The sequence below is a fragment of the Aquarana catesbeiana genome, linkage group LG06 (assembly GCF_042186555.1).
Source record: "Aquarana catesbeiana isolate 2022-GZ linkage group LG06, ASM4218655v1, whole genome shotgun sequence".
In the NCBI taxonomy this organism is placed as follows: domain Eukaryota; kingdom Metazoa; phylum Chordata; class Amphibia; order Anura; family Ranidae; genus Aquarana; species Aquarana catesbeiana.
Genome location: NC_133329.1, coordinates 374,356,760 through 374,383,855, shown reverse-complemented (window position 1 = coordinate 374,383,855; position 27,096 = coordinate 374,356,760). Strand labels below are relative to the sequence as shown.

General features: G+C 42.3%; 1 protein-coding gene across 4 annotated transcripts in view; it reads right to left on the bottom strand.

Annotated features, from left to right (window-relative positions):
• The window catches only part of GTDC1 (glycosyltransferase like domain containing 1), a 465,360-nt gene that overhangs the window by 48,231 nt on the left and 390,033 nt on the right, over positions 1–27,096 (bottom strand). The window contains exon 10 of one of the 4 annotated variants that reach the window (XM_073634230.1): positions 16,449–16,710. The exons of the other annotated variants lie outside the window; for them this stretch is intronic. Within the exon in view, the coding sequence (XP_073490331.1) occupies positions 16,642–16,710 (69 nt within the window). The 3' untranslated portion in view covers positions 16,449–16,641. Of the gene's footprint in view, positions 1–16,448; positions 16,711–27,096 lie in introns of those variants that run through there. 4 annotated transcript variants of the gene reach the window in all.

Sequence of the window (27,096 nt, the reverse complement as noted above, 5' to 3'; positions counted from 1 at the left end):
AATACCTACAAACTGCTTGGTTTTCGGGGTCCTTTACGCATCTTGGCTCCCAAAAAGTCTCACACATGTGGTATCCCCGTACTCAGGAGAAGCAACAGAATGTATTTTGGGGTGTAATTTCACATACGCCCATGGCATGTTTGAGCAATAGATCATTTCAGTGACAACTTTGTGTAATTTATTTATTTTTTTGTAATTTTTCAATCACTTGTGACAAAAAAATAAAATATTCAATGCGCTCAACATGCCTCTCAGCAAATTCCTTGGGGTGTCTTCTTTACAAAATGGGGTAATTTTTAGCACCTCAAGAAATGACATAGGCAGTCATAAACTAAAAGCTGTGTAAATTCCAGAAAATGTACCCTAGTTTGTGGACGCTATAACTTTTGCGCAAACCAATAAATATACGCTTATTGACTTTTTTTTTTTTTACCCAAGACATGTGGCTGAATACATTTTGGTCTAAATGTATGACTAAAATTGAGTTTATTGTATTTTTTTAATAACAAAAATTAGAAAATATCTTTTTTTTTTTCTAAATTTTCAGTCTTTTTTCATTTATATCGCAAAAAATAAAAACCGCAGAGGTGATCAAACACCACCAAAAGTAAGATCTATTTGTGGGAAAAAAGGATGCAAATTTCGTTTGGGTACAGCACTGCATGACCGCGCAAATACCAGTTAAAGCGACGCAGTGGCAAATTGTAAAAAGTGCTCTGGTCAGAAAGGGGGTAAAACCTCCGGGGCTGAAGTGGTTAAAGGAGAAGTACAGCCAAAGCTCGTTGTACTTTGCCTGTGGATTACAGGAGTGCACTTTGTTCTGCACTCCTGTAACCAGTTTTCAGCAGACAGCGGGTTGAAGTCTGCTGTCCGCTGATGTCACTCCCGCACCCTCCACAGCCCGCGCTCCAGTGAGCAAGGGGGGGGAGGGGGAGTAGAGCAGACAGACAGCAGTGATTGACAGTCACCATTTCTCTGCTCACAAAGTCCTGGGAACCAAGCGATTGGTGCTGTTTGATCACTCGGTTCTCAGTGTTAGAGCTGATGGGGGACAGATGCTGCATCCACCTAGGTAAGTATGATTCAGGAAAAAAAAGTCCATACTTCTCTTTTAACCACTTGTAGCCTGTAGGATGTCATATGAAATCCCAGTGTTTTAGTGGTTATAGTGGCTGCAGGCCTCGTCTCGGTATCAACATTTTCAGCCGGCAATTCTCTTTAGAAGTGATTTGAGTGACTATACAGCCACTCGACTACTTCTACAGGCGATGGAAGGGGGTCATCTGGGAGCCTGGTAATGATGCAACTGCTTTTTGGTCACATTCCCTAGGAAGAGTGGAAGGAACGGAAGTTCTCACCCTTCTTCTGTAATGTCAGAAACTATAAGTGACAAAGATTTAGTCACTTTGGGTTTGTTTCTTTGTTTGTTTGTTGATAAGCCGTTACCAGCTTGTACAGCATCTGATCAAACTGATCTGAGCAGCCCATGTGACTATAGAATCACATATGTGGGTGTATACACAGTGGTAGATGACAACCCACTCCCTCCCTCCTTCTTCAAGGCCACTAATACACACCAGTACTACTACCCAGCGTGTTGAACGAAACAAAACTGTCAGCTCAGGTCAGAGACGCTGTACTAACAATCTGATTTTAGTACAGTGATCTCCCCTGCTGTTCTATTGTGTTCTGATAGCGGGAAGGCCCCCCCCATGGCCAGGACACTCCGATCAGCGTTCTTCAGCCATTTGGGAGCCCTGAGCGGGAGCCAGTCGGTAGACCCTTTCCAGTCATGACCCTTCAACAGAAGCCAGCTGAACGGCCAGCTTTTGTCGTACCAGCTGCCGCACACACGGGCCGCCCAACATTCAGCCCGTGTGTACTAGGCTTTAATCTGCCCCGCCCCCCTTCGCCAGAACACCCCAGTCAGTGCTGATCGGGAGACGGTCGCAGATCATCTTCGGTCATTCCACTCGGCTTCTGCCAGACCGGCTGCCATACACACGGGCTGAATGTCTGCTGGCCAACATTCAGCCCGTGGGTACTAGGCTTAACCAGCTAAACACAATGGGGGCAGGATATTACATGTAGATTGATGGAGGCTTCACCTTATTCTAAGACACAGGCTGGAGGGGTGTAACACAGCCTGTGACTGGCAGAAATCCTCTTTCCCAGCCTGCCTGCAGGCAAACAGTGGCAGGATGAGCTTCTAGTTCTCTGCTGATGGTCATATGTTTAAAATAAAAATAAAATAGCCTTTGGGAGTAAATTACCGTATTTATCGGCGTATAACACGCGCCGGCGTATAACACGCACCCCAAGTTTAGGAGGGCATTTTAAGGAAAAAAACTTTTAGGAGGGAAGTTTAAGGAAAAAAAACTTACATTTAAATGCCCATCAATGCAGCATCATCAGTGTTCATCTGTAGCCTTGTCCATCATTGCAGAATGATCAGTGTCCATTTGCAGCTTGCCCAGTGTCGTTTGCAGCCTTGCTAAGTGCCATTTTCAGCCTTGCCCATTGTCATAAGCAGCCTTGCCCTTAGTCATATGCAGCTTTGCCCAGTGCAGCCTTGCCCAGTGCAGCCTTGTCCAGTGCAGCCTTGTCCAGTGCAGCCTTGTCCAGTGCAGCCTTTCCCAGTGCAGTCTTGCCCAGTGCAGCCTTGCCCAATGCCGTGTGCCGTTTGCGCCATTTAAATCTGCCGCTCGTCACGCCGCCCCGCCTCCCTGCTGAGGATGAGAAGTGAGCGCTTCCGAAAAAGACAGAGCCGAGTATATACTCGGCTCCGCTCCGCTCGCAGTCCCGCCCAGTCCTGCCATTGGACGGAGTGTTATGTCCATCAAAGGAGCTGGGCGGGACTGCAAGCGGAGCCGAGCCGAGTACACAGTATACTCGGCTCGGTCTTTTTCGGAAGCGCTCGCTTTTCATCCTCAGCAGGGAGCCAGGGCGGCGTGATGGCGTAACTGCGAGTGGAGCCGAGCACTCGGCTCGGTCTTTTTCGGCGGCGCTCGTTTTTTTCCGTCGGCGCTCGGTTTTTTTCGCGGCGCTCACTGTTTTTTGGCACACAGAGAGTGGGGATCGGCGTATAACACGCACCCATGATTTCCCCCTGATTTTAAGGGGAAAAAAGTGCGTGTTATACGCCGATAAATACGGTACCTACCGTAAATACAAAATATCAATTAACTGTTTTAAATTTTCATACAAATATATATTTGAAATAAAAAAATATACAGATTTGATTTGAAATATATATTTGTATGAAAATTGAAAACAGTTTATTGATATTTTGTATTTACTTTACTCCCAAAGGCTATTTTATTTTTATTTTGAACATTTGACCATCAGCAGAGGACTAGAAGCTCCTCCTGCCACTGTTTGCCCGCAGGCAGGCTGGGAAAGAGCTGGGTCACATGTTTTTTTTTTTATTAAAATGACATTGCCATCATCCACATACAGAAATAAAAGGGCTAATGTAAATTAAACAGTAGGTGTTTAGTATCACTTTAACACTAGAGTTCTAAATGTACCAAAAGCATAATAATGGAAAGATATGCACAGTACCTATCCACCACATTTTTTTATTATTTCTGTCTGCCCTACAGGTGCACCAAAGAAGAACTGTGAAAGAAGAGCAACTTCAGTTCAAAACTTGGAGAATTGGAGCTATAATAAACTGGTTGATTAACCTTTGCTCTTCTACTACATAACCCCTTGTACTGGAGTAGGCTGTACTGTGAGAAGAGATGCTCACCGCTGTCTCCCTTGGTTCTCCACTGATAATATGTTATAAGAACAAAGCTATAAACATATCATGCAAAAGTATAGTTATATTTGTAGAATACAGGTTATTTGCACACTTAACAAGATTAGATTCCTGCGGCACTCCTGACTCCCCCAATCATCTGTTGTTTACATATAAGAAAAGGTTTACTGTCAGGATAGTCAAACTAACAACCAGAAAACCATTAAAGGTAGAGAAGAGCAGTTAATTAGGGGCAAAGGTCCGATACAGGTCATTTAATAGCAGAAAAGTAAAAAAAAAAAAAAGAAATATATATATATATATATATATATATATATGCAGACATTTTACTTATTTATTCACTATACCTTAGGAAATGTTTATAATGGTTAAAATGACTAAACATACATGCTGTCTATTGTATATACAATACTAATATATATGTATATATATATATATATATATATATATATATATATATATATATATATACACACACACATACACACAGGCTCGTCGCGACAGGACAGGCAAAACAAGTATATGCTTGGGGCCCCAGCCGCGCCCCCGCTTCCTATAAGCTGCAGCCTGTAGCGTGGCCGAGCTCCTCTTCCTTCCTCCTGCAGTCCGCACGGTACAGGACTCAGGAGATTCAGTTTCCTGTTCCCGGCCGGACTGACAAGAAGTCTACACACTGAGTGCTCACTTCCTTTCAGTCCGGCCGGCCCGGAACAGAAAACTGAATCTCCTGCCGCGCGGTACGCGGTAGGGAGGGGGGTTAAAAAGAACAGGGGGGGGTAGTAAGAGGGGGAGGCAGTCATCAAGACCCATTTAGTAATAAAAATATGGTAGCTTGCTGACCATAATAAAAACAATTACCATAGCTTTCTTTCCATTTTCTTCTTTCTTTACCATCCCATTTCCATCTTATTGCTTCTTTTTTGAATCAATGGTACAGTGGTGTTTTATTGCAAATGTTCAATTGTTGAAAATGTTCAAATTTTATGCACATTATATGCAACAGAAGTATTTGCACTGTAAACAACTTTTTTTATTTATATAAAGTGTTGGTGAACTTAAACTGTATCGCTATGCTGTGATTCCTGTAGGTTTTGCGTGCGTGCATGCGGGGAGGGGGTGTTGGGGGGGCCTCCATGTCCATTTTGCTTGGGGCCCCCAAATTCCTTCAAACGGCCCTGTATACACACACACACACTGTATATACTCATGTATATTGCTAGGTATATATTTATTGCAGTTTACCAATCTTCAGGTGAGGTGCCTGCTTTAGTTTTCTTTTTTTTTTGTTAGGCTCCCCCCCCCCCTTTTTATTTTGACCTTTGTATCCTAAAGTAACATCAACACTCACTCACTGCACTAATTACGGAGGTGCAGCTTTGGTATCCTAAGGCTGAACTACAGAACACCTCCCCTTTACAGTTCTCCATAACACCATAACATAGAGGGGGAGGTGTTCTGTAGCCATGGAAATAGCTGGGAACAAATGTAACCAAACACAGAAAGTTATCAGCTCACAAGATTTTTGTCAGGCTTACCGTATTTATCGGCATATAACACGCACAGGCGTATAACACGCACATTCATTTTAAGAGGGAAGTTTCAGGAAAAAAAACTTAAATTTTAAATAAGGAACTTTGAAGCAAAATAAGGGTAAGTGCCCATCTGCAGCCTCACCATTGCCATCAATGCGGCCTGATCAATGCCCACCTGCAGCCTCACAAGTGCCATCAATGCAGCCTTATTAGTCCACATCAATGCAGCCTCACCATTGCCATCAATGCAGCAGCCTCACCATTGCCATCAGTGCAGCAGCCTCGCCATTGCCATCAATGCAGCAGCCTCGCCATTGCCATTGCCATCTATTGACTTCCTATTACAGAGGCCGCCAAGTAAACAGGAGATTCTCACTGTATGTAATCTGACGGCACTCATCCCGCCCCCGAGGCAGCCGAAATTGAAGTATTGGCGTATAACACGCACTCGCTATTTGCACCCGATTTTCATGGTAAAAAAGTGAGTGTTATACGCCAATAAATACAGTGATTCTTTTGCATTATCAAGCAAATATAGCAAAATGCTTTCAATAGTTTATTTACCAGATTGAAGGAAACCAAATAAGAGAAATTGACTGTTAGGATTTCAAGCTTGTTTCCTGAACATTTCCCACACTATGTTAATAATGCACTGGGTGTGATATCTGCAGCGGGTGTCAATATAACCCTAATTACACCCTAAATGCAGTTAGTTTGTCTGCATCGCATCGCATCGCGTGGTATTCACGGTACCCTGCAATCTGGTGCAGTTCATTTCTTAAGAACGAGCGCATGCACTTCTTTTGGTGCAATCTAGTGCAATTTCAGCCTATTCAAATAAATAAGCTGTAAATCACACCACACTGAGTAGCATAGGAATCGCAAAGGAATGCAGACTACATTCCTGTGTGATTCAGTTGTGAACTAGACTTTGAACACAACACAAAAGTAAAACTCCACCTTTCTGGCAAAAATTATATTAAAAGACCGAAAAGTAAAATAATACGCTTTGTAAATAGTATTAATTACCCATCCTGTACCCCCATGCCCATACAGGTTTAGGATGTATCCTTTGTGCTCAATGTAAAAATGTCAAATCTTCCTTGTCATAAAGGATCTCTACATACATCTGTCACTTGTAGGTACAGGTGTACTGTAGACAGCTGCCAACATGGCAACCAGCAAAATGTGAAGGTTTCCCATGGAGCACACACAGTATACTTCACTGGCCTGCACAGATTTAACTTTGATTGAATTTCAGTTCAGACCTTCATTACCTATCTTATACACACAGATCACAGAGTTTTATTTAGCTAATATAAAACAAAGAAGTACTCTGTTTGCCACAAAATAATGAGATGTTGGTTTAGTACAGCATGTAGTGTCAGCAACGATAGGTTAAAGCAGAATGGCATCTAGGTAAAGTAGTAGATTTTACTGTGAATTGGGGATATTCATCTTTTAAAGGCAACGTCCCCTAAATTGACACCCATAAGTATTGCAGAGAACCTGCTCCATTTTCATGGTCTACACTGGCATGGCCCTATCCAACACCAACTGACCATCTTCCCTTGTGAAGTGACATGTAAGTGCACAGCTTTGATCAATTTTGCTATTCCCCTGGTTTACTGCATTAGCATGGAGGTTGTAGCTGGAGCTGATAGACATCCGTGTAGACTTTTGCCTCGGTTGGTCCAGGAGGAACAAGGGTTTCTCTATGGCTACCTGGGTTACTGGGGAAGCTATCCTATTGGATGCTGCTACCTCACTTGACTCCAGTGGCCATCTTGGGTCAGGCAGAGCCTTTGTAAGGCCCCAGCTCCTGGGTTTTAGCTCACTTTTGGCGAGTGGACAGAGTAGGGAGCAGGTACCCTGACTGTGAGGAACAGTATTAGAGCTAGGGAAAGGCTCCTGAAGAGCAGGGAAAGAGTAGGGCCTCATCTCTTCTGGACATTCCCCTGATTGGGGAATAGATGGCCAGGCTGCATTCAGTCCCCTTTGAACAGACGCTGGTATTCCAGCTGGAATCTACTCCAGTCATGCTGCTGAATTGGGAGTGTGCCCAGCAGGGTGGCTTTCCCCAGGTTTGTTGTGAAGCTGTATTTCCTCAATACACATTTATCCCACCTGCTTGTGTGAATTATTGACTTCGCACCATGCTGCACCCCACCTACATGTTGAATGCCTAGTCCTCCTGCTGTGTGCTGTAGTTCCAATCCTATGTCACTATGGGACACTGTAATGATGTAGGCATCAGGGGATAGAAGCACAATGAGTGGTGGGGTCATAAAAGACCCAAAACTCCCAGAAGTGTTCAATGCTAACCATTCTGCTGGAGCTCCTGAACAAAGCAAAGATTGGGGGAACCAACGGTGGGGTAGGTGAATATTAATGGTCTATTATACAATGTTTTTTGTGAAAATTATTTTTCAGAGTGAAAGTTACTTTAACTTGGCACCTTTATTGGTATGAAAACCAGACCAGTCGTGCCCAAACTGGATACGTTGGAAGATGTTCTATGTCTGTATATTGTTGTGTCTGTCTTTAGACCTCCATATTGTGACTTTAGTGACAGATACAGACAGCAGACTTCGACTGACCCTCTTTCTGTACTCAGATAACTTTGTTCAATATTACTGTAGTTAAGTTATCATAGATAATGAGTGTTAGTTTCCATAGAGATGAGCAGACAGCATGCAGATGCTTTAGATTTTCCAAAAGGATTAAAAGAGCAATTGCAAACAACAAGCATACCTATTCACAGAACAACAAATGCCAACACTTTAACAGTGCTAAGATCAGAAATTTCACTCAACATAAGCCATTTCAGCTAGATTCCAGAAAAGTCCATGTATGAGTGGTGGGTGCATCTGCTTCCTGTTGTGCAACTTCCTCTCTTCCCAACTTATGTTCCACCAATCAGATTTAAAATTGCAAGGAAGGTTTGCAACTGTGAGAAGCTCCATAATACGGAAACATTGATACATCTGGCTTGAAGTTTGTGACATCAAAGAAAGTGCAGTGTACTTTTTTTGCATTATAAAATAGGTAAACTGAAAAAAAAGATTGAGATGAACTTGTGCACAACAGCAATTTCTGGATAAAGAAATTAAAGGACTAAAGGCTTGGGCAGGTAGGATGTGTTTCCTGTACTCATCCCATAACTTAAAGTGTACATAAAACTTAAAATTGATATTAAAGTTATGCATTCCACTTCTATGAAACTATTTTGTACATGTTTTTTTTTTTGCCACTATCTTTTCCTAGAAGATACCTGGTGATCATGTAATTTCCCCTGTTTTCCTGTTGCATTCTGACCATGCCAAACATGGAAGCAGATTCATGCTGACATGGTCAGTTTGTGCCCCTTAGCTGGTTGATTGGCACTACAGGAAGCCGCACAGGGTGCCTGAAGTCTTATAGTTAGAATTTAGGGGCCACCCCTTCCTTTCTCTTTGCTCCAGTCTTGTTACAGATGGACAACGTACATCTCCACTGTCTCTGACCTCATTTAGCTACACATCCTCGAGCAATAAAGACATGCTCTTTTTTTTTGCTGGTGTCCCCCTTTAGGACAAGCTCCTGCCTTGAAGTCACATGAAGTGGGAAGAAATCCTTCCAAAGGGAGAACAAAATCCCCCATTGGAAGATGTTCCCTCTATTCCCGTGACAACTCAACATTTTGGATCACTTTCTGCCAATGTTCACCAGGACTAACAGAAAAGATGAATAGCCCCAGTCGATTCGCAGGCAGCAATGAAAACCTTAAAAAGGTTGTAACCACTTCACTGTCTTGAAAAAATGTTTGGTTAGAGATACAGTATAAGAAGGAACAGTACTTCACGCAACCAATCATATTTTTATTCTCTTATACTGCACCAGAGTAATGAAAGGAGGAAGATTTATTCAGACACTATAAGAATTTGGTTTCCAATGCCAAGGGCAATAATAGTACATTATAGAAGGAATGGCAAATATACATTAGTCCCTGCTCCAGAGGAGCTTACAGTCTAATGTTTAAACTAGGACAAACTAATGACATACCCAGATATACAGTAGTTGATAAAAAAACTTGAGAAAATCTGCCCACTTCACCTACATTGCTAACATATGACCCTCAGTGTGTGTTTCAAATGGAAATCCAAAGAAATTCTTCTCTCCCCCCCTCCATGTAACCTGACAGGAGCTATCCCGCACCACTTGGACACGGTGTGGGTATGTAGAGTACAATAATATGCAACTTACCTACCCTCTTATTTTAATACTGCTCCTTCCAGCACATTAGTATCTGACATAGAAAGTCTGATGTAGGACTTTTTGGCACAGAGCTATCAGTAAAGAAAATGCTTAACTTCTTGAGAATAAACTGATTATTTTCCGTTTTGTTTTTACAGTAGAAGAAACCCAGGGTTGGGTAAGTTGCACATAAACTCCCTCAAAATTTCTGCACACAACATACATCAAAATTAGTCACTTCCCACAACAGCAACCTCAAAAATTTTCAGGGCCTATTCACACACACGTTATGATGCATTTCTTATGTGTTGGTGCACATTGTGTTTCAACTGCCAACATTTTTCTATGGCTCAACTAGCATCCATGCGTCAATTAATGTACCTGATCCATTTTGTCCCCGATGCAACACAACACAGCAGATATGTTTTCACGTGGATGCGTGGTGATTTAAAGGATCAGGTATGTTGTTTACTGCGGGGCTGCATATTGGGGTCCATGGATCTTGGAAAGAATTGAGATATGAAGCTTTCTTCGTACATTACTTACCACTACACATAGACTGATTAGTTGGTTATCATGCAGGTATTCTACTCAGCAGTCAGTACGAAAAAGGACATGGTAAGAACTACATATGTCTCCCCTGAACAGAAGGTGGTAAAGATTAGTGATGAACTTGGGTTCGGCTGAACCAACCTGAAAGGTAGCTGTTACTCCTGGGCCAATGAGCTACGGGTGAGGGGTTCCCTACCCAACAGCTGCACATACACAAAGAGGTAGGGATTCTCCTGACATCATTGACCTAGTATGGCTCCATGGGTTTGGCACGAACCCAGACCTGACCTCAAGCCCATCCCTAATAAGGACCTGCAAAACCATTTGCTAAAATCCTTGCAATATCTATAGTTCACATTGAGGCTGGATTTTACACTATGTGCACAGCGGCTTGCAGCAGGGGGTCCGGTGCATCTCTGTTCACCGTTTCAGGTCCGAATTAAGTCTAAATTTTTGCCTGAATTTGGACCAGAAATGGAGTCAAAGACGCACAGGACCCTTCTGCTGTGCGCTCCACGGCCGCCCCAGAGATGTGTGAACTGGCTCTATTGAGAACCGGTCACACTCTCCTGTCATGTAAATTGGATGCAGGGAAACCCGCATCCAATTCACATAAGTGTGAATACAACCTGAGGGTATTTATTTCTCAATTAAACTGGAATTCCACTTTAAGCCTTTTTTTTTTTAATTTTCAACCATTACATTTGGTTTTAAAACTTTTATTCAGATACATTACTACAATCCTCATACACCATATTGCAGCATATTTAAATAGAACAGAATGAGGACATAAGCTGGAAACTAAGATAATGAAAACAGCCTGTCTTGTGATAAATAATTCTTTATTTCGGCAGTATTTTAAATTAATGGAGCGTTATACTGAAAGTTGACATGTTTAAAAAATAACTTGTTTTACAGATCTTCATAGATTCAGTGATCCTTCAGTTATACCTCTGGAGAGAAATCAGTATTGGAACGGACACTCGTTATAATAAAAACATTTTATATTAAACTCATGTTATTTATGAAAGCAGCTATGTGCTCACATGTAATACTATACAGCTGCTCCAAAGGTTAAGTAATACTTCAATTACTTAAAAGAGAACTCCAGGCAAAATCTAAACACTAAGACATGAACAAATCATATAGGTATTTGACTATGTCTGCATATTTTTTTAGTTTGAACATAAAAATAAATAATCTTCTGTGCATTTTTGGGAGCCTTTGCAGAAGTTTAATGTAAGCTATGCATTAGAAAAAATGTGAGTTCTGGCTCTATAGGATGCTGACATATACATTAGCTAGCTACCCTGATGCTTTCTATGTCTATGTACAGAGTGTATGCATGCCCTACCTATAGGGGTTGATTTACTAAAGGCAATAAGACTGTGCACTTCTCTGCAAGTGCAGTTGCTCCAGAGCTTAGTAAATGAGGTAAAGCTTCAATTTGCAAAGAATACCCAATCACGTGCAAGCAAAATTTAAAATAAAAGCATTTTTGCTTGCACATGATTGGATGATGGAAGTCAGCAGAGCTTCTGCTCATTTACTAAGCTCTGGAGCAACTGAACTTTTCAAAGTGCACAGACTTTTTGCCTTTAGTAAATCAACCCCATAGTGTCCCATTTGGCAGATTTCTCTGCACTGCCTGCTTCTTTGGAGACATGGCAGGAAATTTCCAAAAAGTGAGGTATAACCCTTAAAAACTGTCCCTGCACTATTAGATTTCAGCCTGCTATACTGTGCAGATGAATGCTGCGGTTGTCAAAATACCTGAACGGTGGATGCGCCTGATTGGATGTAATCATTTTCCAGCCAACAATTTTCCATCTGGCTCCTTCAATTTTTCAAGGGATATAAGATAGGAGTGGGCCAACAGGGCCACTTATGAAGGTTCATCATAAAGCAGACAAAATTTTTTAAAAATTTCGCCAGTTTTAGACAGTTATCTTGACAGGTGTCCACATTTCTCAAGAGGCAGACCCTTGTTTTGCACTACCCCAATGCAATAACAGAAGGGTCCTCTCCCTCTTCTTCCCGTTTGTATAAAATAGAGTTTGCAAATTAGCAACCTAAAAGCTTAACGGATAAAAAAAAAAAAGCAAGAGAAATGTTCTACAATGCGAGGGGTAATCTCCTCTTAAACAGTTTCCCCTTTGGAAGGTTTCTTCTTGTTTTTTAACTGTAAAATTTTGGATAACCTACTGCCTTCTGTCTATGGTCACCAAAACAAATAGAAATGGTGAGTCCCCCAGCACTAAAAAGTTGATGGGTTTTAATCCCTAGCCACTCTATCCAATACCCCAAAAAAATCTTGAGCTTTAGATGTGCTTTAAGCTTCCAAGTTGCGCACTAGCAAACTCCAACTTATACAGAAGTGAGCAGAAGTGAGGTCTGTTTTAATACTGCATGATGTAGCCCAAGCCCAATGTAGCCTCAAAAAAGCAAGTAGAGGGCAAAGGACTGGTCACTAGTATTGCCTGTTGTTTCCCTGCAGCTGATCTTTTCTCTATACTGCCTTCCCATCCCGTGTGCTGCACTGTCCCTGTGTGTAGGTGGCCATCATGACAGAGACAGGGCTATACTTCACCTGATAACTGGTTGGGTAATAATAAAGAAGCAGTAGAAGAGGTGGAAGAAGCACACATTCAGAAAATGGCTGAATTCTTGCAATGCAGTTCCTCAGGTACACATTCCTCTCCAGCAAGGAGAACAGCCAGAAGCACAGTAGTGACATCACCAAACCTCCCTCCAAATCTCCCAAGACTACTACTTAGAGGCAGCAGTGTCTTAAATGATCTCATGCTGCAGATATACAGCTCTGAGGCCAAAGACACAGCAGTGACTAGGCACAGTAAGTGCACTACTAATTTCAGGAAGAAGGCAAGAGTTACATTTGTCAGGGTGCTGCTTAGGCACAGTTAACATTTCTAGCTGTTGTCTTATAAGTTAAAAAAATCTTAATTTTTTTTTACTTTCAGGTCCACTTTACAGCAGTTATAAACTTTTTTTTGTTTTATATAAAAATAATAAATATGTTAAAAGTACCTGGTATTGTACAGAGCACCTGGCATCTTCTCTTCTGGGGTCCCCCACCAGAACTCTTGGCTCCTATATTCCCTGCGCTACCATTGGAAGCCACTTCCTATGGTGACACGCCTTCAGGCTCACTCCTGAGCCGGCTGTGTGCGCCCATTGACACACACTGTGTGGCTCAGCCCCGCCTCCGCCTTACAGGATTTGATTGACAGCAGCAGGAGCCATTGGCTCCTGTTGCTGCCTCTGCATCCTGTGAGGAAAGAAAGACCAGTGCCGCTAAAGGCAGGAGGTGGGGGGCGATACAACTAGTGGGACATTTTTTACCTTAAGGCCCCTTTCACACTGGGGCGGGAGGTGCGTCGGCGGTAATGCGGCTTATAATCGGCTTATAAACGGCGTTTTACCGTCATTTTAGCGGCGGTATTCGACCGCTAGCGGGGCTGTTTTACCCCCGCTAGCGGCCGAGAAAGGGTTAAAAACCACCGCAAAGTGCCTCTGCAGAGGCACTTTGCTGGCAGTATAGCCGCGCTGCCCATTGATTTCAATGGGCAGGAGCGGTGAAGGAGCTCCTTCACCGCTCCGAAGATGCTGCTAGCAGGACTTTATTCCCCGTCCTGTTAGCGCACAGCTCCAGTGTGAAAGCCCTCAGGCTTTCACACTGGAGACAAAGCAGCGGCTTTTTCGGGTCGGTTTGCAGGCGCTATTTTTAGCGCAATAGTGCCTGCAAACATCCCCAGTGTGAAAGGGGTCTAATGCAGGGAATGCATTAAGGAAAAAAATGTCTAGCCTTTAGAACCACTTTAAGCTAAACAGCCTTCTAAAACAACCCCTTTAAGGAACAAAAGATGGCGGCTACTACTACATAACTGAAGAAAAAAAAAATAAAATAAAATAAAAGGCAGCCAATTACTAAGCTTTTTACAAATGACTTGCAAATATATTTGTGGCATGTTTGACCAAGCAGACTGAAAAGTACACACATTTCCCAATGCATCATACTTATAAACAGATGGTATTTGGCCTCCCTCCTATTCTCGACATTTGGAATTTCTAAACTATGTGAATTAAACAATAATATTTTATAAACATACAGGGAAGGATTTTGCTCGCTGCTTTGTTAACACAGAAATTATACAATACTGACATTTATTTAAATTTTATCAAATAAACAAATGTGTTGCATTAAAATAAAACAAACTGTAAAATCAACAGAGAGAAGTCCGCATTATTACTGATGTTGCTGTCGTGTTTCGAGGAAGCAAGCTCAAACACTTTACAATGTGCTGCTTAATTGTTGTGGAAATGGATTGGTTTAAAGGGGTATACACTACTATTTATTGCTATCATTTATTTTTCCAAATGGTAATGTGCGGACACCAGCGACACAGGGTTGAAAGCTATTTAGTGTTTCTTAAAGCTCAACTTCAGAAAGATAATTACAAATGAGTTGGCTTATCAGCGGTAAAAATAAGCAGCAATACTCACCTTCCCCCATCTTCTACAGAAACAATATTCATTCACGTACAGCCACCTCACTTCCTTTTTGAATGACATCCAGCTTTACTCAACCCCAAAGTCAGTGCAAAGGCAGTCATGGCTCCACCCCCTGAAGTCTTCTGGGCTACAGAAAGTGTAGTTAAAGCAGTATTTCTAAGCCACAGTGCTGTCCATCAGAAGCTTAACAAAGGCCAAAGTCCCACAAACTTGAGCTGCTAACCCACCACCGAAACATGGATAGCCGAAATACAAACCAAGAGGGTAGTGCTTCAAAAGTATGCTGAGGGACTATTTTAGTTATCAGCAAGTCTACCAGCACAGGGGTGAATGAAGGTTACATCTCTGTGATGGCACCACTTGGTAGAATATTGGGAGGAGGCCAGAGGCTTTTTTCAGGATTTTTAGATAGGTAGAGGTGACATATGTAAAATAAAAACAGCTTAATGTGCAGGAAGCAGGAGGGGTATTTTATTAAAGTAGAACTGTGACCTCTTATTTAAAAAAAAACAAAACAAAAAAAAACAGAATCTAACTGTAAAGGCATCTCCCCTTCCGTTTACTTCTAGTCCCCCCTGCAAAGTTCAACAAACACCTGTTGGTACTGACAGGAAAATCCACCTAAAACAGCTTCCTGTGATAGGGTGACAACTCTGCTGCATTGCTCCTGAATTCCATGCAGTGTTGCCACTCTCACTTAAGCTGTGCCTGTTTGCACTACAGTTGGATGAGATGTTGCAGGGGGCGTGGCTATCAACACCTGCAGCTTGTCAATCAACAACTGGACACACCCTAGTCCACTTACTGCTTTCTGGATTGACAGCATTATTGAAACCCTCCCACTACGAGTTGCAGTGACTGATTGGCTTGGCTTCTGCCTAGTAGCAGGATTGGGGGCATGTTTATATTGTCACGCAGGAGCATGTAGAAGTACTTTAAGGCTGGGTTCACATATGAGCATGCAACGGCTCACAGCAGGAGTCCGGTGCGTCCTCGTTTACCGTTACAGGTCCAATTTCAGCCCAAATGTTTGTATTTGAATTGAACCAAAAGATGCACAGGGTTTCTGTACAAATCGCACTGGAGCCGCTGTGGAGATATGTGAACCGGCTCCATAGAAAGCCATTCACAATCTCCTGCTATTGCGAATTGGATGCGGAGAACCCACACTAGTGTGAACGCAGCCTAAATGTTGAAACTGGGTTTTAAAGGCACTGAGTAAAGCAAGGTACTGCCATTGCTGACCTTCCTCTAAAAATGCTAATTGCCTTTCTTCAGTACTGTGAGTCACCTGAACAGGTCTGAGATAAAAAAAAAAATCAGTCTGAATTCTTGGTCTCCATACCTTGGATCAATGTGACAGCCAGGCAATTAGCTATTTCAATTTAAGAATACAGCAATGGTAGCCTCCATATTCTCTCAGTACAAGTTTACAGTGATTGGTCTACTTCCTGATGAACTAGTTGATAATTTGCACCTCTCCTGGGAGGATAATTCTAGCTGGACGGCTAGAAGGCTTAGAGGGTGGAAGGGATTGGGCCCAGAAGCAACTTCCTAGAAGAAAGGGAAACTGGGGTAAGGACACCTGGAGCTACCTGCTTTGGTATGTAAGTAATTTAAGAGGTATATGGATAAAGATTTGATTAAAAGATACACTCCAGTCAATTTTAAAAGTGTAGCAAAATAAACATAGCATACTTGCCCTTTATTTGTTCCATTGCTGGAATACACTATCTTTGCAGACGTTGTGAGTTAGTCACCGGTAAGTGGATTCAAACATACTTGGGATAAACATAGATCTATACTCAGATAAAAAAAAAAGTTTTTTTTTTTTTTTTTAATGGGGCAGACTTGATGGTCCACTTGGTCTTTTTTTCAGCCGCCACTCTTCTATGTTTCTACACCATATGTGTAAAATCCTCTGGTTACCCATAAGCCTTCTGTTCTGAGATAAACTAAGTCTGTGATTCTGCAGGCCAAGTATTCCCAACTCTTCCAACCTCCTCCTGATTATTATATTCTTCATGATCCTGCCTTACCCCATTTCAATGTACAGCAGTGTTCATTAAAGGGGCCTTGGCAATTGGATTTCTGAAAGTAATTGAAAAACCCAAATTAAAATTCACCGAAAACAATTTTATTTTTTCGTTTTAGGTAGAGTACGGAATGGGTAAAACCTCTGTATGGTATTTTTTTGCTGTCCATATCCCATTGGGAAGATTTCCTTTACTTTCCGTGGCAGAGACAAAACAAGAAGTAAAAGGAAATGTATCAAAAGTGAGCACAGTTTTCACTAGGACAGGCACCCTCATCAATTTGTGTCCCAGTGTCAATGGTCAACAGGCCAAATGAAGAGACTGGGTCTTCCCAATGGAGACAGTAATAAAAACCTGGCAGGCGATTAACCCTTCTATACTCTATCCAAATCTAAAAAAGGTCTTGGCTTTAGACACACTTCAAAGTAAACTGGGTGGGTCTTGTGATCTTAGTAATGTGTTTACATGAATGCATATTAGCAGTTAGTTTAATGCTTTTACATGTGAACAGCTTTTACATTTTAACTTACCTGAGCAAAATATTTATGGCAGTAAATACTTTGACATCTGTCTGCCATTTGTCTTTGCCATCAGAACAAATTACACATAGGTACGCAAGTTATCCAAAACAACAAGCATAGCTATTTGGCGTCGTACACAATCCATTTTCTGGAAACGTGAGGTCTCCAGTGGCTCCGTAAAATCATTTACAAAAAAGCATCAAGTTTGTTATTCTTCACCGGCCCCAAAGTAACATTTTGTTTCAGCTGCTGCGACTCGGTGAAGAGTGATGTCCCATTATAATTGATAGATGCGGCAACGGCTACATGACACGCCATTTTTACGTTTGATTAATGGCTGCTGCAGATTTAAATATTATTTCTGAGGTTTACCAGGATTTTGACTTAAAATTAAACATTGAAGCACATACTTGAATTAGCTAATTATTTGTGAAGTCCCGTTTCTTTGTGTTTACTGAACGCAAACGGCTTCCAAAACCGGCTCACAGTGCGGAGCCTGAATACACCCATCTTGGGAGGCTGAAGATATTCTACTGTCTGACAATGCAGCAGTCCAAGAAAAATTCCCCTGGGAGGTGTTTCAGCCAATAGCATCGATCGTGCTGAAATGCATTAATGTCGATGATGAGTTTAAGTGCGATTGATTACTTCTTAATTAAAAGGTAATGGTGATTGTGTCAACCTGGACAAAGTTTACGTTTCTCTTGTTCCCTTTGTGTAATTGCTGGTCACAATCTGGTAACAAATATAGGGTACTGTACTTTAGGTGAAGTATATCTGCACATTTGCACTTGAGCCCACCAAGACTTGAGGCCTATCCCCTAACAGGTGGTGTAATCATTCTAATCTTGTTAAAATTGGCACATTTGCATTAGATGCTGACATTTCAATGCATCCATTGGAATTTTTGGCACTGAAAACTTGTACATAAGTACATTTTCATTGCTGAAAATATAGGGTACTGTACTTTAGGTGAAGCATATCTATCACACTGAAAAAATGGATTTATTACATTTAAAAATCGAACACAAAGTTAAAGAGGAACTTCAGTGTAGCACCCGCTAGATAAGTGTGCTATGTGTAAATAGGTTTTGTTAATGTAGGCAAATTGGTTTTCCTGAGAGCCAGGCATGGGTTGAATCTGGGTCAGGGTTGAGTGACACAGGGAGGCTGGATGACTCAGCAAGCAGCATCTCTAGTGCCTCCCCCTGCTTTCTGGAACCTTGGAGAAGCTTCCAGAAGTGGTGGGCAGAAGGCAGAAAGAGCTCCTTGGCATATTTATGAGGTCCTCAACCAATCCCCAGCAAATAGGGGCTGGAAGGGGGTAGGCAGCTCATAAATAGGCATGAGTCATGCCAACAGGGCCAGTCAGGTGAAAGATGGAGATGGGGTGCTGAGGAGGCTGCCCCCTGGGTTAAGGGGGGGGGGTCGTTACAGCTGTTGTTTTTGGCTTCAGACTTTTTTTTCTGCAGCCAGTAAACACCCCAGCATGTTATCCTATGTGTCTGTGCACACATAGACTGTTATCAGCAGTTTTTGGCAGGGGCGTTTTCTGGCTGGAAAAAATCCCCAGAACTAACGGGTTTTGAGAGGAGTTTTTCAGCTGTAAAAACGCTCTAACTCTGATAAAAGCTGAAAAACTGCAAAAAAACGCGGCTATTGGGCGATTATCAGCGTTTTTGAGCCATAAGCTTTTGTGGGAGTATAGTTTTGCTAAAAAAAAAAGCTAAAAACCGCTACAGCTGAAAAACGCTAAAAACACTGTAAAACGCTACTGCAAAAACCACTGAAAAACTCATTCTACAGCTTTCTACAGCTAACGTTACTGGCTTTTTTTAATAACATCCAGTGTGCATGAGGCCTAAAACCTAAACCATAGGTCCTATTTACATTATCACTTTTCACCTAGCAATGTGTTGGTGGTGACCACCGCAGCGCACCAATAGAATGCACCTGTGTTACAGTGACCTTGTCAAGTAAAAAAAAAAAGTCTGTGACCCCACTTTCTGTCCCTGTGATGACTGTACAAGAGACTAGACCAGGGATATGCAATTAGCGGACCTCCAGCTGTTGCAAAACTACAAGTCCTATCATGTCTCTGCCTCTGGGTGTCATGCTTGTGCACTGTCAGAGTCTTGCAATGCCTCATGGGACTTGTAGTTCTGCAACAGCTGGAGGTCTGCTAGTTGCATATCCCTGGACTAGACTATACAAGAAACAAGGCTTATGGTTTTCAGAAAGAAGGCACAAAGTCTATTAAAATGTAGTTTTGTTTGTGTTTCCATTGGAGAAATTTCACATTACTTCCAGTGGTAACCACACACATTCATAACCACACAGAGCCCCTTTCTCAAGGTCAGGTATTGCTCTACATGACACACATGGATGAATTGGTGCTTGCAACAAGCCTGGTGTCAGCCCACAGGGTTAAATAAAGCCATATAGGATATAGTCCTGGTTCACACTGGATCGTTTTGACATGTCAAATCGGCGGCAATTGCCGTCAATGGCCCTGTCCTAATCGGTGCGACGCCACATTTGCGGCGCTGCACCGATTTCAAAAAGTAGTTTCTGTACTACTTTTTGCAATTTCGGGCTGCGATTTACATTGACATCTGTGCAGAAACAAGCACAGATGTCTCTGAAATCGGGACAGACATGCGGGAGTGAAATCGTGCTTCATTCCCGCAGCTCAGTGTGAACCTGGGCTAAAAGACAATAAAAAAAATGTGACGTCATCATCGGCTCCCTGTGTGTTCCAGGACTCAAGGAAGCGTCGGTAACCACCGGCGCGGTCCTTCCGAGTGTCACACTGCAGAAGCCATCCTGATGCACAAGCTCCATGAACGCTATTGCACTTTTGAGCTCAATGCCTTTTGACAATTTATCCTTGTGAGTACCGTAAGTAAATAGATAAATAACATGTCACACTATAAAATTGTACTTAAAAATCTCCATAGGAGAAGCTTTTAAAGCTTTTACAGGTTACCGGTTTAGACTTACAAAGGAGGTCTTGTGCTAGAATTATTGCTCTCATTCTGACATTTGTGGAAATACCTCACATGTGTGGTGCGATCACCGTTTACATATGCTTGCAGGACCTTTGTGCGTGAGCATGGGAAGACAGGGTGCTTTAAAAAAAAAATTATATTATTTATTTTATTTTCTTTTTTTTGAAAGCATCTATTCCTTTTTTTTTTTTTTTTTTATTGATCACCTTTATTGTTATCACAGGGGGTGTTCATTCCTTGTGATAGCATGGGCAATGACGGGTACCCTTTGCTGAGAGATCTGGACTCTTTTAGACTTCAGATCTCTCCTCTACCCTCAAAAGCATCTGATGAAACTGAAATTAAGCCAGTAACAGTCTGGGGCTCCCTGGTGGGACAGGAGAGCCCGGGAAGGCAGCAGGAGGAAGAACCTTCCGCCACATGTAAAACTTATCCGGCATCTGTAAAGCCTCATAGGTCACTTTTACATTATAGAGAATCGCAAGCTCTACAAAAAGATACCAGGGTTATGACTGCAGCTGCAACCTAGGTAGAACCACTGAATACCAAGGACATACAGATACGTCCATTTGCGGACAGTATTTAAAGTAGGGCTGAATACCATGCATACCAATTTCAGTTTTGGACAAAGGCTAGAATTAATGCCCTCTAAGATTAAGTCTATCTTGAGGAATGAATTTCTAACTAAACCTTTGTTCATGTTAATCTATAAGCTCTTACTACCAAATCTTCACGAGAGTCTGGAAATGTTGCGCTCCAAGTGGCAAATGGATGTACCAGGGCTTGATACGAAGGAATGGGAGGATATGTGGGACTACTCATTACTTCAGCTGGTCTCTGCCAGAGACAGATTAATAGAATTCAAAATACTTCATAGAATGTATTCAATTAAACAAAGGTTACATAAGATATACCTTTCTAACAGTCCACATGTGGTTGGAGATGTCTCCATGACTCTGCAGGCTATTTTCATACGTTCTGGGAGTATTCTGCTATTCAATCCTTCTGGTCTGAGGTAATACAGTACAATTCATTTTCACATTAATTACTGTTAATGTATCTTTAAATGTGGCTAAATGTTTGTTGGGTCTAGTGAAACCATTGGCCTCTACCTATAACCAGACCATTATTGGGCCTTCTCCTGTTCTATGCTAGGAAAGTCTTCCTTGGCTCCCACAATAAACCTTTGGACCTCATTCATTCTGTATTCCCACTCTATAAAACCACATATGAATCTAGAGGCTCAAAAATGTACCAAGCTATGGGACATAGGGGTTACCTCCAATTATACTAATGTGGTGTGAGGAACTATTACACACTAATGGCTAAATCCCACGCCAATGCTCAACAATTCACTGGAAGGGGAGGTACAGATGTGTCATTATATGCAATGAATGGGCAGGAGGGAGCTAGGAAATGGCATACTGTGTCCATCTATGCAAGCTATCAACCTTTATGTTAATCTACTATGAATTAAAACATCCTGATTGTGTTGATTTTTTTTTGTGTTTCCGCCACTTTAAGTCTGGTACACATTAGTATTTTTTTTTTTCGTCCAACCTAGCGGCTGAACGATAAAAACTAAAGATGCTTTTGAACGATTCGGAAGTTTATAAACTTACTTTGTGAAGATCCCCACACATTTTCTTCCTTGAATTCAGTAACACGTAGTCACTATGCCCTGTGGGTAGGCACTGCTGTGTCACACATTTCACAGAGCATGCCTTCTAAACTACAGAGGTGCTGAAAGAAGGAGTTTTAGGAGGCAGAGCCAGTACAGGAATCACTGCTTGCAGCAGCAAGGTACCGTGGCATATGTAGTCCTTAGAAATTGAATGCAAACCGAGGAGAAGCTGCAAAGCATGCATCAAAACCAGGAAGTCGCTGAACGAGATGACAAGCAGACAGGCAAAACGAACAACATGAAAAAAAGATTCAGGTAAGCTTACATTGGATTGTCAATTATTACAATTGTTAATATTGTCATTACATTGCTAATGTTATAAAATTAAACTGTATGCTGTGACCATGAAACTTCTTTAATAAAAGGACCAGACATTGTTCAAAAAATGTGCACTATACTGTATATAGTGTGACAAATATAGCCTTATAACAAGCTTCCCTTTTTCTTGCTGGTGACAATCTCTATAAGCCTATAAAATCCTATACATTAGCACATCCCACAAAATAATGTCTTGTGCATTAGCATATGTAATAATTTACAGAATTTACAAAACTGCGGCATGCGTGTTAGCACAACCCAACAAAAGTGCTAATCTAATTGGACCTCTACTAAGGGCACATGTTCATGTTTAAATCAGCCATTTTTTTATAGCTCACATCTAGCAACAAAAAAAGAAGAGAACGAGACCTTCAGATTTAGTAAACGCCTCAATAACGTTACATTTATTGGCCGCTGTACAATCCTGAAACTGTAATCCTCTGTGAATGTAATGGAATGTGTTTGTGTATGTTGAATGTGACAAAACACAGGAACACAAAGTCATTATCTCGCATTAATGATGCCAAATACACAACTAAACAAATACACATCCTTGTTAATAATATTTTATCTTCTCGGCGTCGATCAGCACTGTAGTAAACCCCAACTGGCTTCCAAACTTTCTACTTTAAATGATCAGAACAGCTAAACTTTGGAACAATTGCAAGCTGGTGTTTACTTTTTCATTTGTTAGGCGCCAGGTGTTCCTCATCCAAACTTTGTGGTGTAATTTAAAGGATAGCTCAAGCCAAACAGTTAAAAACACAGTTGAAACTTATATAGAGTCACTATTTATCTGCCAAATAACTTTTCAATTAATGAATGTATTCTAGTGATCTCACCTTTCCAGCTGAGCTGCACACAAAGTAAAAGGAAATGCCAATGCATTTTTTTAAGCTTCTAATAGTTTGTACTCCGTGCCACTGCTCCGCCTCCTACCTGGTTTGTAGACTGCTAGCATCACAACAGTAGCACCAGTGGCGTCTGGTGCTCTATTTATAGGAAGGCAGCAAACAAACCACCCAACCCCAGCCCCCCCGATTGTTCGGTCAGTCGATCAGTCAAACCCCCCACCCCCCTGTCGCTCAGTGGGTCGATCCGTGAAATCCCCAACCCCCCTGTTGCTCGGTTGATTGTCTGTCCGTCCATCAGCCCCGAACTTGCAAAACTACAGGTCCCATCATGCCTCTGCCTGTGGGAATCATGCTTGTAACTGTCAGCCTTGCAATGCCTCATGGGACTTGTAGTTTTGCAACAGCTGGAGGGCTGCCAGTTTGAGACCCCTGGTGTAAAGAGTTACTTCGAGTTTAAGGGTTAAAGTGGAACTCCAGGGAAAAAGTACTGTTTAACTGTGACTGGCCCAGAGAACTTATGTAACATTTTGCTAACTATGTTCAAATGGCAGCTGGGTAAGCTAAAAAATGCTAGTTTTAGGGCACTTTCACACTGAGGCGCTGGGGGCGTCGGTGGTAAAGCGCCGCTAAAACTTTTTCAGAGGCGGTTTTCGGCCGCTAGTGGGGCAATTTTTAACCCCCGCTAGCGGCTAAATAAAGGGTTAATAGCACCCGCAAAGCGCCGCGCTTCAGCGGCACTGCCTATTGATTTCAATGGGCAGGGGCGCTTTAGGAGCGGTGTATTCACCGCTCCTAAAGCACCTCAAAAGATCCTCAAAGGACTTTTTGTAGAGTCCCCCAAGCGCACCGCTCTAGTGTGAAGGCGCTCGGGCTTTCAAACTGGAGCAACAGGAGAGGCGCTTTACAGGCGCTATTTTTAGTGCTATATTCTGCCTTATTCTGCTTGAAACTAGAGTCACGCTATGAGCCATGAGTTATAAACTTACATTTCCAGTTATACTACAGTGATAATAGTAGGACGCTCATTCTTTAAATCATCCAATCAGAAAACATCTTGTATTCCTTTCATTGAATACATGGTGTTATTTGAATGGATAAGAGGGGCAAGTAAAGTGGAAGTAAAGTGTGACTGGTCTAGAGAAGTGTAATAAATTGGCAACTATATTTGGAAGGTGGCTGGGGATGCTAAAAATTTTAGTTTATTTCTGCTGGATACTAGCGTCAACTATGTGCTGCCCCTGAAGACGTGGATTGCCATGAAATGTTTAGGGCAGAGCCAATTTGTGACATCATCATGCACACTGCTGTCAGGCAGCAATGCTGTTTTCAGGCTTTAATCTGTGATTGTTTGTGAGCAGGGATGAGCTTCCAGTTCATGTCGAACTCATGTTCAACTCGAACATCGGCTGTTCGCCAGTTCGTCGAACAGCGAACAATTTGGGGTGTTCGCGGCAAATTCGAATGCGGCGGAACACTCTTTAAAAGTCTATGGGAGAAATCAAAAGTGCTAATTTGAAAGGCTTATATGCATGGTATTGTCATAAAAAGTGTTTGGGGACCTGGGTCCTGCCCCAGGGGACATGGATCAATGCAAAAAAAAGTTTTAAAAACGGACGGTTTTTCGGGATCAGTGATTTTAATAATGCTTAAAGTGAAACAATAAAAGTGTAATATCCCTTTAAATTTCTTACCTGGGGGGTGTCTATAGTATGCCTGTAAAGAGGCGCATGTTTCCCGTGTTTAGAACAGTCTGACAGCAAAATGACATTTCAAAGGAAAAAAAGTCATTTAAAACTACTCGCGGCTATTAATGAATTGCCGGTCCGACAATACACATAAAAGTTCATTGATAAAAACGGCTTGGGAATTCCCCACAGGGGAACCCCGAACCAGAATTAAAAAAAAAAATTACGTGGGGGGTCCCCCTAAATTCCATACCAGGCCCTTCAGGTCTGGTATGGATATTAAGGGGAACCCCACGCCAAAATAAAAAAAAAAATGGCGTGGGGTCCCCCCAAAAATCCATACCAGACCCTTATCCGAGCACGCAACCTGGCAGGCCGCAGGAAAAGAGAGGGTGCGAGAGAGCGCCCCCCCTGAACTGTACCAGGCCACGTGCCCCCAACATTGGGAGGGTGCTTTGGGGTAGCCTCCCAAAACACCTTGTCCCCATGTTGATGGTGACAAGGGCCTCATCCCCACAACCCTTGCCCAGTGGTTGTGGGGGTCTGCGAGCGGGGGGCTTATCGGAATCTGGAAGCTCCCTTTAACAAGGGGACCCATAAATCCTGGCCCTCCCCCCTGTGTGAAATGGTAAGGGGGTACAAAAGTACCCCTACCATTTCACAAAAAAACTGTCAAAAATGACAAGAGATAAGATAAGAAGACGCCGCAGAGGAGATGCCAGACGAGAACACCGGAGGAAGAACCAGAAGAACCAGAAGAAGAAGATGGAGGAAAAAACCGAAGGAAGATAGAAGGTAGAAGAAAGAAGATAGAAGAAAGAAGAAGCATTTAAATAAAGGAATTGTCAAAAACTCTCTTGTCATTTTTAACATTTTTGACAGTTTTTTTGTGAAAAGGTAGGGGTACCCCCTTACCATTTCCCACAGGGGGGAGGCCCGGGATCTGGGGGTCCCCTTGTTAAACGGGGCTTCCAGATTTCGATAAGCCCCCCGCCCGCAGACCCCCACAACCACCGGGCAAGGGTTGTGGGGATGAGGCCCTTGTCCCCATCAACATGGGGACAAGGTGTTTTGGGGGGCTACCCCAAAGCACCCTCCCAATGTTGAGGGCATGTGGCCTGGTATGGTTCAGGAGGGGGGGGCGCTCTCTTGTCCCCCCTCTTTTCCTGCGGCCTGCCAAGTTGCGTGCTCGGATAAGGGTCTGGTATGGATTTTTGGGGGGACCCCACGCCGTTTTTTTTTTAAATTTTGGCACGGGGTTCCCCTTAAAATCCATACCAGACCTGAAGGATCTGGTATAGATTTGAAGGCGGGGACCCCACGCCATTTTTTTTTTTAAATTTTGGCAGGGGTTCCCCTTAATATCCATACCAGACCTGAAGGACCTGGTATGGAATTTAGGGGGACCCCCCCACGTCATTTTTTTTTTTTAATTTTGGTTCGGGGTTCCCCTGTGGGGAATTCCCATGCCGTTTTTATCAATGAACTTTTATGTGTATTGTCGGACCGGCAATTCATTAATAGCCGCGAGTAGTTTTAGATGACTTTTTTTCCTTTGAAATGTCATTTTGCTGTCAGACTGTTCTAAACACGGGAAACATGTGTCCCTTTACAGGCATACTATAGACACCCCCCAGGTACGAAATGTAAAGGGATATTACACTTTTATTGTTTCACTTTAAGCATTATTAAAATCACTGCTCCCGAAAAAACGGCCATTTTTAAAACTTTTTTTTGCATTGATCCATGTCCCCTGGGGCAGGACCCTGGTCCCCAAACACTTTTTATGACAATAACTTGCATATAAGCCTTTAAAATTAGCACTTTTGATTATTCATGTTCGTGTCCCATAGACTTTAACGGTGTTCGCATGTTCAAACAAATTTTTTGCCTGTTCGCAAGTTCTGGTGCGAACCGAACAGAGGGGTGTTCGGCTCATCCCTATTTGTGAGTACTGTACATTTTATGTAAATCCCGATATATTGGGCCATGGTCTGTGGATTTCTTTGAATGATTGTGTTGATACTTTGAAGATGGGAGGTGTGTCAGGTACCATCCAGTAGAGGAGCAGACTGCTGTTGCTGAGATCGCTGGTTGTATATGCTGTAGTAACCTCCTATAATTTGGAGGTTAACCCTCTGGTAAGCAATGTGCACTGGTGAAGGTGATGACACACAAGGAGGTGCTGAAATATTATTTAGTTCATGGCATCTGTTTGCTCCACATTTTATTTGGATGGGTTTATTTATTTATTGGCACTGGTTTGTTATACACATGAATTTGGATGGATTTATCCATCAATTTATGTAATGGTATGCACTGAAGCACTTTATGATTTATACTAATAAGGTTTTATAATGAATGACTC